Source organism: Anoplolepis gracilipes, chromosome 17, assembly GCF_047496725.1.
Source record: "Anoplolepis gracilipes chromosome 17, ASM4749672v1, whole genome shotgun sequence".
Lineage (NCBI taxonomy): Eukaryota > Metazoa > Arthropoda > Insecta > Hymenoptera > Formicidae > Anoplolepis > Anoplolepis gracilipes.
Genome location: NC_132986.1, coordinates 8,474,775 through 8,487,894, shown reverse-complemented (window position 1 = coordinate 8,487,894; position 13,120 = coordinate 8,474,775). Strand labels below are relative to the sequence as shown.

The 13,120-nt window shown below is 36.4% G+C and overlaps 1 protein-coding gene and 1 long non-coding RNA gene across 4 annotated transcripts in view; one reads left to right on the top strand and one right to left on the bottom strand.

The window, feature by feature from the left end:
- Positions 1-13,120, top strand: part of LOC140675482 (uncharacterized) — an 81,891-nt gene that overhangs the window by 33,646 nt on the left and 35,125 nt on the right. Inside the window, exon 3 of the long non-coding RNA XR_012048398.1 lies at positions 11,451-11,495. This is a non-coding gene — a long non-coding RNA (uncharacterized lncRNA). The remainder of the gene's footprint in view (positions 1-11,450; positions 11,496-13,120) is intronic.
- Positions 1-13,120, bottom strand: part of Knockout (Stork-head domain-containing protein knockout) — a 73,271-nt gene that overhangs the window by 32,876 nt on the left and 27,275 nt on the right. For 2 of the 3 annotated variants that reach the window (XM_072910051.1, XM_072910053.1), the window contains exon 2: positions 1,970-2,223. In XM_072910051.1, the coding sequence (XP_072766152.1) occupies positions 1,970-2,170 (201 nt within the window). In that variant the 5' untranslated portion in view covers positions 2,171-2,223. Of the gene's footprint in view, positions 1-1,969; positions 2,224-9,853; positions 10,801-13,120 lie in introns of those variants that run through there. The other variant, XM_072910052.1, reaches the window with a different exon arrangement.

Below are 13,120 nucleotides of genomic sequence, written 5' to 3'. Positions count from 1 at the left end.
ATTATTTAGTAACCTGAGATTTGCTACGGTAATAGATCCCCGTACTGTCGCTCCTTCGTCATTGTCGCCTTTCTACCGTAAGAAAAGACGAAAATAATATCTTGATTTATATCACTATCACAATTTTATTAATTCACACGCTGCAAAAATTTATAATCTGCGGTTTGTTTTGTCAATTGTTATTTTATTGGCCATTTTTGTCGATAAGAAGCTGATGCAGAATTTTATTTGATGTGTCCCTTTGATAAAATGCATCGATCCAATATAAAGCTCGGATACAACATTCTAAACAACGTGTACCGCGATATCGATACCATCTGCGAGTTGAACACAGGGATGCTTTTACGACGATCGTTCCGTTGAAAAGCGATCGTATCTTCGTCGATCGATTATTATCCGCCGACATCGATAAAGCGGTCAGTATATGACGCGAAACCATGCGGAACCACAATAGCAACCAACATACGTAGTACCATTTCTGCACTAACATCTAATTGACTTAACAATTACAGAATGTCTATCTAATTCACTCCGCGACCTCGAGAGATTATATCTCCTCTCGTACGAATGTTCAACGGTTTCCTGCTTTTTGTAGATATATACGCGTCTTCCCACTCATACATGTATTATTTCATTTATAGTTTCTTCTCCCCAGAATAGATTTATCTTTAATAAAACTCGAAATGCACTCTCTTCATTTTTTAATTAAAAAATTCTTTTAGGCTTTTAAATTTACCAAGACTTAAGAAAGTTTAAGAATATTAGCACAAATCATGTTTTCTCCTCGACATTTTCGGATACTTCATGAGTGAGTCATCGCTCAAGAGCCTCCAAAGAAATGCCATTTTTGCATATTCAACGATTCAGTACCTCCGTTTTATCACCGTTATCGAGGTTCTTTATTATTAACTTTGGAAGCGAAAGGCTTGCTCGTTGACTTTTCCGCAAGGGTGCTTCTCCGTCGAGTACGTACTCGTTAAAAAGTGAGAGCACTTCGTTATTGCGAATAGTCACGTTCCAACTTTATTTCTTCACCGGATTATCTTTATCTATTTCTCGCGCGTATTTGTATTTAAAGACATGAACAAATTAATATTTGAAAAATAATTTATTTTCTAAATATATGATTTATTTTAGAAAAAAAAAACAACATATTTTTATATATTAGAGTTTATCAATTTAATTTACGAAATGTATTTTATCACTTATTACAAATATTGTATTTTATTACTTCTTTATTCATTATTAATTTTTGTCTCGTAATAATATCACCTATATCGATAGGTTTTGCTCTCGTAACTGCAGGCTATATATCGGCAGAAGGATTAATACAATTTTCCAAGCCAAACAATAGATCGCTGTTGAATATTCAGCGGTTACACGTTACGCATTGGTGGCGATAAATTCGAGACGAGCCGGATTACGACGCACACGGCGCCGCCGTCATCGTGTGGCGGCACATCTTTCCTTAGTTTTATCCACGGAAAGAATTCTGGATATAAAACGAAAAATTTATTACCGAAGAGAGCCGTGGACAATGTCGGCGCAACACGTCGGCCGCGAGAACAAGCTTCCGCCGTTTAACCTGCCGCTCCTCGATTATGCTTACTTTTGCGAAATTGCTCGTAATTCACATTGTCTCATTGTGGTGTAACGGTGCGGGCAATCAACGTCCGCTTTACCGTAAAGGACCCGCGCGTCGACACGAGAGGAAGGAACAAAGCAGTAGACACGAAGAGCAAAGTCTCGACGAAGCCTTGACGTCGCGTTTTCTTTTTCCCTTCCGACGTTCGCTTCCGCAAAATTTTTCCGACGCCAGTGATTTTCGAAAAAAAAAAAAAAAAAAAAAAAAAAAAAAAAAGAACACACGGCGGAAATATTAAATGTACGTCGCGATAAAAAGTTATCAACGGTATAAATAATAAAGATTATAAATAAGACGAAGATAAATAAAGATAACGTGACTTACCTGGAACAGATTGTAGCCTTTATCGTACATCCACATCTCGTCGGCTGGATGTTCCTTTGGACTTTCCCGTTGATTGACGTTTGTGACGTGAGGAGGTGGACCTCTAGTCAATTGAATCGCCAGGGACCTTTGCAGAAGCAAAAGGCATCGGGAGGTCCCGGGGCCTCCGGGACCCGTTCCATCTCCTAAGATTGAGGCCATTACGAGGGCCTATCACTAACGACGTCGATGATACGGCGGTGGCATTGTAAAATCTGTAACATGAAAATAACAATACATTCAGTAATATTTTGTTTAGAAATTATATACAAATTCTGTCAAAATTATAAATTAATAATAATACTTTTAATTAAAAAAATAAATAATATAATAGATTATATATTTCCAATTAATTCTGTTTCAAACTATTAATAAATTTTATATAACAAATCAAAGAAAAAGAGAAAAAAATAATTAAATTAATTGATTATCGAGAAATATTAAAACTCAAGTGGAGGTAGCAGAGTAGGATTTGTTCCGTAAAATTACGTGTAAAAACGCGCGGACGATTTTATTTGTTACATAACCGAAAACTGTAGATACGCTTGATAGCAGAGGACTGCGAATGACCTGCAATTTTACGCAACGGAGACCTCCATCTCTCATAACGCGCTGTGCCATCTTACATCCAATTATTCTTATCGCCGTACCATGGAGAGAGATAAAACGGAGGCGAGTTCATCGCACTATTATATGAGTTCACGAAAGTTGCAGACGACGTGAGAGACTTTGCACAAAACTATCTTTCTCTCTTTCTACACACTCGGTATGTCCGTGACGCATACAGCTCCTTTATTGAGCGTACGTTGCAGGAAACTTCGCTCGCAGGATCTAACAATAAGATTAGAGGTTCTCGACTCATTACAGATTTTTATTTGATTAATTCAATTTGTTCAAACATGAATTATGTATATTATCAGAAATTAATATTAAAATTAGATATTATATTAGTATTAGAACTTTCTATTTAATCTAGAAAATCGAATTTTTTGTTTAACATTCATGATATACCTATATTTTATACACATTTACATATTTACATATATTTTATAAAATATTTTCAAGAATGATTTGCAAAATTTCTCAAAACTACTGCCAACAATTCTTGCATATCTCTAAGTGCATTTTATGTATGAAAAAGAAATAAGTTATATTAAAACCCTAGCATTGAGAGATATATTAAGATAAATTGAACAATCCAGCGAAACATTCTTCATCTTCTAAAAGCCAGAAGGCAACATCACGTATCTCTATATATTGTATCAACGCCTCCCATCTTGGACGTCTAATTGATTTAGCCAACCATAGCCAGGCAGAAGGGTGGAACACCCTTACTCGCGAAAATCCACGTAGCACTATAGTTCGTGAGAGACGCAGACTCAAGTAATAAGAAAAGGGATGGTCGTCATCGCGCCCTGTATTATCGTGGCTCTTTTTCTACGGAACCGAGCCAGAGGCGTAAGATTGCTTCATCGATTCAGCCGTTCGTACACGTAAATTCGATCTGACCTTAATTGCCTTGTAACCTCGAGCGGTTAAATATATCGCATATCCGGTATAAGAAAGAGAAATTGTAGTTCTTTCACGTAAAAACACTATGTAAAATGTAAAGTATCAAAGTAAGCGTAAACTAATTTTTTTCAAATTGTACACCTTATTAAAATTTTATTTAGACAACTGAAAATTATTATTATCTTATGTTCCACTGGCTTATTTTCTAATTGAGATGAACGCGGCGTTTTATTGGAAAACTGTACATATTTAATAATAGCTAAAGTTTACTTCCTGACATGAATAGATGTTTGATAACGCAGATAAAATACTTTGTAATGCGTAACGATCGTACGGAATATTCCGATGTACCGCAACTATCGTATTATTTTTTAATCGGAAGCTAATTAAGTAGTTAGTGCGGTACGCACTTTCCGTCTACGTATAATAGACGACATCGAATAATTCTTTGTGAAATAGCGACCTCTCTCACGCGATCCCGTCGCGCTGATGATATCCCGCGGGTATATATCGAGAAAAAAAAGATTCGTGCACATAAAGAGAGAGAGAGAGAGAGAGAGAGAGAGAGAGAGAGAGGGAAAGGGAGGGGAGAGAGATGGAAAGAGAAAAGAATAACATTTAATAGGATCTAATCTTTCCCGTGTTCGCGTTGTCTATCGGGCCATCCGCTCTTTGAGCGCGACTGTCTAGCGCACTTTTATGCGGCATATCTCGGAGTATCTTATTCTCACCGATACAATGGGGCAATTTTCTCAGCGCGTACTTGGCAAATAGTTTATTCTGCTTATCTGGAGAAGGAACCAGCTTCGATGCAAAAGAAATTATTCCAAAACGAGATGGCATTCGAGAGAAGGAAAAAAACGGGGAAGGGGGAAGGAAGGAAGAAAGGATCCATCTCGCACGAATGTCTCGCGAGCTATTATAAGCCTTCTCCCTGGTCGGATCGAAGCTCGATTTCACCTTGTGCTAGTTCGCCGAGCGGAAGGTGTTCGACCGTACCGCGTCGCGGAAAAAGGACTTCCTGTCGCATGATTCATTCGCCGTGCACGACTCGTCGCCGCGCGACGACTCTCATTAATGTCCCCTCCAATTGTAACTGCACCCGCGTCGCGTCGATGCACGCCGGTGCATCCCTGAACCTGAACACCTGCAGCTGCAGCCGTCAATCGAATTGCGCTTGGGACACGATGACAAGTAATTAACGGCTCTTATGCCGTTAATTTTCCTCTCCGCGCTTTTCCGCGCCGTTGGAAAGCGGAAGGTTTCTCTTCGATTCCTTCATATCCGCGTGAGTCACAAGCAACCTGGATTCTTCGATCTATTGTAATTATAACAGAGAGACGACGTCTCGTCGGGAAATAGGAGCAATGCGTTAACGTGATTATTCTTCTCGTGATCGATCGCGCTCGTAAACATGTAATTTCCCGCATAAAATTAACATATTTGTAGAAACACAAATCATTAAGGTGGTGAAAGGACATTATAACTTAATTACACTCCTCGTAAGTCACAAGTGAAATTATACATTCGATTCATCAATCAAAATGATAACTACCTACGTTAAATATTGAAGATAATATTTACATTTCATTCGAATGTGACCTTTTAAATCTGGAATGCTTATCTCTATAATTATATTATATATATATATTTAAAATTTTCTATATCGGATAATATGTTGAATTTTTTTAAATGCCTTATGTGTATATATCTCACGATGTTTTTATCATCTTGTTCCTTTTGAAATAGTCGTGTCATTAATTTTCTGTTAGACAATATGTCCGACAATTTGTCAAAGTGCAAAATATCGTCGATACAAAATCTCTCCGCCGTCTTTCTCTTTGAAACTTTTTTCAAGTTTTTATTTTTCTTCGATGCACCACTTCGAAGAATATCCGCTAGACCGTAGGGGGTTGTTAAGAAAACAAACTTTCATATACGATGAGCAAATTCATCCTTGGCGTAGTCATTGTACGATCCTTTGATGTATGGTCGATCTTCTCGACAGTGAAGACCAACCGCGTACCCTGGACTCAAGTGTGTCTAGAAAGTACTTCTCGGGCGGACCATTCTCGTAAAACGTGTAACGGGAACGATTAAACAACGTCTCGGCCTAATGGAAGTCCAAATAAAGACAAATCTTCGTCCATGCCGCCGTTGATCTTGCTCGAGATGGCCATTGAGATCTCAACGAGCGTTATCAATGACTACATAGCAACTTACTGTAAGTCTCATAGTATGATAAATTTTTACATCGACGATGAGAACGTAAATAGAAAGTTTCGATTGATCATCATTCTCGTTTGACGCTGTTACAGGCTTGTCATTAATATCTGAGATTTTTTTTTTTCTTAAATTGTAATGACTAAAAAAATATGAATATTATTAAAAGCCTCCGAAAATAATTCTTGCGGAGGAAGGGGAGCAAATTATCCTCTTGGCATTAAAGACAGGTTCAAAAATATCTAGTGAAAAGATAGAAATTTACTTCAAGCCATCATATCACGATTCATGTTTCGATGATTCTGGGAGAAAAAAAGTTGCGTGACTCTCGCTTTGCACGGCCGACATAGCTCAACGTAATAGGATATATCAAGAAACTCAAGATGCGAAATTACCACACACGCCAGGTTTCCATTTAAGAATCACATAATTGTTGCCTCTAGATATCGGGCTTAATTAGCGTTACGCAGAGTCCTATCGAAAGACTCTCTTGCCGCATTATATGCACCGAATCATTTTATACCAAGCGGTCACTGCACGTTTATTGGAATGCGTGCACCTATTTTGGAACGTAATTTAAACTGTTCGTTCGAGGTAAAAGATAAAACAAAATATACAATATTAACAGCACAAATATAATATATAAAAATTTTTATATTTTTTATAATACATAATAATAAAAAAATAAAAAAGTAATAATAATTAAATTATAATAATTTGTTACAATAATGTTAAATAATGTCTATTGCCAACTCGATTGGATACGTATATCTACAATCTTTCAAAACCAAACTCTCTACGAAGGAAAAACGACTATCTCCCTCATGACATATATTATGCGATGCGGAGGAGGTCAAGAGGATATTCTAATGTATCAGCGCTGCATCCCAAAGACCCGGTTCTCACGCCTCCACCTCCGGAACATCGCGGCAAAGTGGAAAAAGCGGAGGATACAAGCGGACGACGATGTTGCGCGTTGTGAAAAATACAGAAAATAAGCGCTGTCGCCTTACTTGCGTTTTACTCGTTTTAAAACAGACTCTCGCGTATTGACAGGTGAAAAATCATACCGAGAACTATTCACGATATTCCGCGATTCCTCTCTTGTAATGACAAGCAACGGTAAATGATGCGAACACGCGGGCGACGCCGAACGAACACAGCACAGCTTGAAGGATGTCAATTGCAAGAGCGTGGATAATACGTCGTACGTGAACATTATTGAGATAACGACGGAGAGAAAGGCTTGGTGGCACCAAGCGGTGTCGCACCAATCATCAGCTAGAACTCCGATCCAGCTGGGAGAATATCGCGGCATCGATATTGCCGCGATTAAGTCAAACGATTCTTAACGGCACGCGGACTACCGCGTCTCGCGGAAATCGTTTCTGCCGGGGAAGCACGCACTCCGGAACAAGGAGCACGTGGGATCCGAGACGCTACTATATCGTTATTATCCCGTATCGCTGACACGTGCAATATTAGAAAGTCTTAAAATCTACTATCTTTCGACGCTTTTTTCTTTCAATCTTGCGAAAATATATAAAAATAGATTTTTACAAAAGATATGTAATATTCTAAATATGAGTAATTTACATATTAAATAATTAAATTAATAATATTTTTAACAACAAAACATTCATTTGTTAATTTTTATTCTATTTTTATTTTTATTTTCTAACAGATTTCTTCTCTCGTAAGAATATTTTAATCTAATTATTTATCATATATAAATTATATGTATATAAAAAAGTATCTTCTCTCTGTGATAGTGAATTAAACATTTATTAGATATTATCAGGTTCCAAAATTGGGAATTATGTGAAGACACTTTTATTAATTTATATAATATATAGATTTTACATATTTTTGAAGCGGAAATGATAGTTTAGGACATCCTGTTTTCAGAAATATTGGCACAGTTTCGAATATTTATATAGTTTTAAATTAATGTTTATTAACCGCAATAAAGGCGGTTTCTCGAGTAACGTAGTCGGTTAATAAATATCACTCATTTCATCGAATGGTAATGCCGCGTGACGGTGACGAGCTTTTTCTCGCGCGTAATTCTTCGCGAGATGGAAAATATCACTGCGGAAAATCAAGTTTCGTAACGTGTTAACGAGCAACCAACGTAAAGCAAGAAACGCGAGCGAGAAATGACAAGGATACGGCTGCGCGACTAAAGGATGTCAACCGCACTCAAGTGTGACTCGTACCGGTTCGCGACGAAGGTGGTTCAACTTGGATAAATTATACCGGACGTAAGGACGGTTGGAGTCCTTGGGATGGCGTAACATACCGCGGTTAAAGAATACCGCGAATAATAGCCGCGTTGAGAGACAGAATTGCGATAATAATCCCGTTAACACAGGATTCATTGTCATAGAGAACTTAATGCAAACGCATAATCCCGTGAAAATACCATGAAAATAAAAATTATCTTCGATATAACGTTTTGCTATATTGTTGAATATACTAAAAAGGCGCTATTTTTTTCAATATTATAGTTTTCGTATATTTAGAATATAATTATTTAAAGAGAAATCACTGCACACTCTCTATAAAAAAGCGATATAAAATCCGCTTGATATGATAAAATTGTTTTAGTGATATTTGCACGCACGCACAGCAAACAAGAATGCAGTATAAAGAATATAAAAAGATGCTTCTGTGCTTTTTGATGCAGAAACATATCTTACTCATCTCGAGCTATACCAGATATGAATCGCGTGTATGCATGTGTAATTTTACGTATGCACGAGCACGCGCTATTTGCGCGCGTGCAAGCAAGCGGCGGCAATATATATAATTTATGTCGTAATTTAATCCAGGACAGCACTTAACGCTCCGTTGTAATAGATAAGACGGTTAATTCGTTGAACAGCCAGTCTCATAATTGCGAAACATCGGTCCGCGAAACTTTCACGCGGACGGTGGTCTCTAAATAGTATATATGCACAAACTTCGCGCTTTCCTATCGATTTAATACGTATCGATCATGCTATTGCATATATATTACATCAAGCGCGAAATTAGACGCGCCGATGCGTTACTAAAAAAATGCGGCGATATGTAAATGAACATACAAATCCACTATAAAGATTTTATTTTATTACAGATAAAATCTAGTATTTGTTTCAAGAATAATTAATAATAATCGATATTTGTTTGTGATAAATCAATAGTTAAATTATTGTAGTAATTTAATAATTTATACTACATGTGTTCTTGTATCGCAATATAAACGTCTGTTAATTAAATTAAACATAAGAGAAAGTGAGAATGCGCGCACGTTTATAATGAAGCTGTAATTTCGCATAATAATTCGTCCGAAGGTAGCGTGTCACGGAAACGTTACTTTCCATCGAATCTCTCGAAGAAGCAGCAGATCATTCTCGATATGCCCGACTTGATACCCCAAGGCGTAAAACAATTACTTTGTAAGACTACCGGAAGCCTTAAAACCACCACACGCGAACGATCAAATCGTACCGATCATTAACCGACACTGCATATTATAAGGGACATTGCGCGACGAAGAAAGTATGTATTCTCGCGAGAACGACTTTTACGGAGATATATCATGACGAGAAATCTTTCAAAGAATTGAAGATCATGCAAGGACGCGTACTCACATGTATCATTAACGACAGAAGCGCGCATATATCGTACGTACGGTCCTAATTACGCTTTATCGTTCCCAAGCGCTTCTCTTCCTATCTGTAATGACGACCCGGCAATGCATGGTTAATTGTTGGCACGTGGATCATTATCAGCGATCCCTATGTCACACGCACACACGTGCAAATTATCACGAAAATCTCGTGATATGCGCCTGTACAATATTATAAAACATGTCAATCTTAACATATATAAAACACATACGGGAGCTATTAAAATGATTCAATAACTATAATAAGATAAATTAATCCAGAAGATTAAAAGAGAGACTAAGTAAGAAGGAAAATTAATTAGAACAAATAGATATAATTAAAATATATTTTATACACATATCACATATATTATAATGTAAGATAATCACTATTATGACGCTAGGGAATTAATTTTACAAATACTAGTCAATTACATTAGTGATATATTACTTACTCTACGAAGTTACTCCGTCGTCGCCCGATGCCATCTGCGTATTCGCTCCTTTTTCTATTCATCTTTTACTGCTAATTCATGACACTCACTTACGAAAACACGGTTAATTACGATCGCACGCGCATTAATTTTTTAAATAAAATAATTTAACTAATTAAAAGATTCTATCCAAGAATACACAGTTTTAGTTAATATCGTATAAATATCGTATACGCGCGATACTTTTCAAACACAAAAATCCATCGAAATAAATGTAATTGTTAATGAACAGTCAATCGCGGCTCTCCATTAATTTGATCTAATTTTCATTATTACTTTCGATCCGAAAATGATGTATAAATTACATTAAAAGAAAGTGAAAAATTGATGTTAAAATGCGATATGAAATATATTTGAAATGTAAGGAAAACTAGTTTTACAAGAGGTCTGTAATCATTACCGAAAGCTACGAGGAGATAGAAACATGTAGACATGTACGTGTGCGTAGGAACATTGACTGAATAAGAATAACCTTTCCGTCACCTGCGCGCTGCGCGTCGGTCCTTGTGCCTTCCCCCCACTTCTCGACCTTTTTCGGCATACTTGAGCGCGCCCCACTACGCACCCCGCCGCTCTAACATTCCATCAAGCCCGGAATAAACAACAGCGTGGTATGTGAAGGCCAACGCTATAACGTTAAAATCCAAGTGACGTAGCAATGACGAATTACATAAATATGTTACTATGTTTTGACCTTTGTGTCACGGTCTTGCGTCTTGCTATCATTCACACGGCGGATCTCGAACGGGAAGGTAGTGATATGAATCGCTCCCCTACACTTTGATACGCGATCGTGATTGTTATAATTATTACATAACTTTTGCGATTAATGATTAACATAAGAATATCGTGGTATATATGCAAGAGAGAGATAATTTATCGAAGTACATAAATTTCGCGTGATATATTGCTTTTAAAATAGAAGTCGAAACGACAGGGAATTACAAATTGTTTTATAATTCGATATATATTCACGACTAATAATTACTTCTTTATATTTATAGAAATTTATTTCGAATATATTTCACCTTGCATTTAATCTAAATTTTTCGTCTTTTTAAGTGAAATTTATATATCATTTTCGGATCGAAAGCACAGAAGAATACACAAATTAGATTGAACAATTACGATTCAAATATAATGCAGTCATCACATATCGATTGTTCGTTTAAGACATTTTTATTCATTGACTAGATTAAATAATACTACATTTATATAATACCGTGCGATTTTCGAGCGCCGAGCAAATCCTCCGTTGTTATCGCAGTATTCTCGCAATATAATAATGCGCGGTATACGTAATTAATCTCGAAGATGTCATGCGATTATCGTATTCGCTATTGTCGTAATTAACTGTATTTTCGTGAATGAGTGTCATGAAAAACCAAAGGACAAATACGAGAGGAGGAGCAGGCCTGGGTAGGCATCGAGCACCGGCGGAGCAATTCTAGCGTAAGCTTCTTTTTAATTTATTGATTATGAAATAAATTGTTTATTTATATTCGCATTAAAATCTTAATTTAATGATATACAAATAAAATATATTTTTATTTTACAGATCAACGCAGTATGTACTACAACTCCGCTGTTGCGCATCGTACCGGTGAGTCAAATTATTTTACATATTCTATTTTACATACATATACAATATATACACACATTATATATGTATATATATATATTATATATAAAATTGAAATAATAAAAATTTTAAAAATTTATATTATTTAGTATATATCTCTAACATATATGTAAATGACATAATATTAAAAGCAAATAAGAGTAAAAGAAATACGTAACGATTGTATTGCTAAAAATTTTTTAATCATACACATAAAAAAAAAATCAAATTAAACAGAATTGACCAGTATTATGTTATTAATTTTTATTTATCATAAGATATCTCAATTTCTAAGAAACGCGTTTACTAAATCGTGTAATAATTTTATTTTTGTCATATATAATGCTGGTTTTTCGTAGAAATTGTGAGTTTAAGAATTCTTTAATTTTGTATTATTTATTTATCTCAATTTTTAGGTTTTATTATAATTTTACGTATATGTATATAGCCATTGCTTCAAGAATGCTTTAAGCTTCAATGAGATTAATAAATAGAGTTCCTCTTTGCGTTAACATATGCGTGACGCGATACGGTATGACAATCTAATGGACTCAGAAGTTTTCACTTTCCATCGACCTCGAGGTTGTGCGAACATGTGTCCACTCACGCAAACACATTTACCGGCATAGTGTGCATCAATGCCGATACATGCGCGACTATTATTTTCATTACTTGCTGTCAGGTTGGTCGAACAGCGACAGATCGAGTCGAAAGCCTATTTTTCCGCGGTCGCTCGAGGAGAGGAAAGTGCGGACGTAGGAGGAAACCAATTTAGTTGCATGTGGGTGTGTGTATATATATTAGTATATTTGTATTTGTTGTATAACGAACAGCAAATAGCCATCGGAAATCCTTAACGACGAATAAATAAATATCACCATTGACTAACATCATTGCTTCCAATGAATCACGAATAAGAAGGAATATCTGAGGAGAAATGTGTGATTCATAATTTATGGTTAATTATATTTTAAAATTTGTTGTAATTTTTTTATTACCCGTATTTCAGAAAAGCGAAAAGGAAAAAATTCCATACTTTATTATTAATAAATATTAAATGAACAATTTTCTTATAAACTACACTTTTCGAGGAAAATCGGAACGGAACGTTGCTAATTTTGTGGAAAATAAATTGAACAGGTTCTCAGATCACGTTATTTCTTGTCGAGAGAACACGCGTGATATCAACCGCGAATACATCCCTTCGTGGTCGTTTTTGGAAAGGAAAGCGTTAGGTGTAAGAGGAAACCGATCAGACGTTGAACGGTGTTGCAAAACAAGCAACATGTGTCTTTGTTATACGCGCTAGTCTAGCTTGATCATTAATATCTCGCTGCTTCCAGACCTGAGATACCGGGCGACTAGACCAATTACCGTTATAGCACAAACACTGTTGCTGCCGTTAGAAAATGATTTATCGCGAATTGTTCTCAGCGCGGGATTTATTAGAGCAAGTCGCAAGCTTATTGAAAACTCCTTCGGGACTGGCGGCACAAAACGCCCTCGCTTCGAACCTATTCGATTTCTGCCGACAACACAGGTATCTTTGAACGAAACGCGTCGCGACTACGCACGTATACGTACATGTACGTGCCGTTACAGTGCCA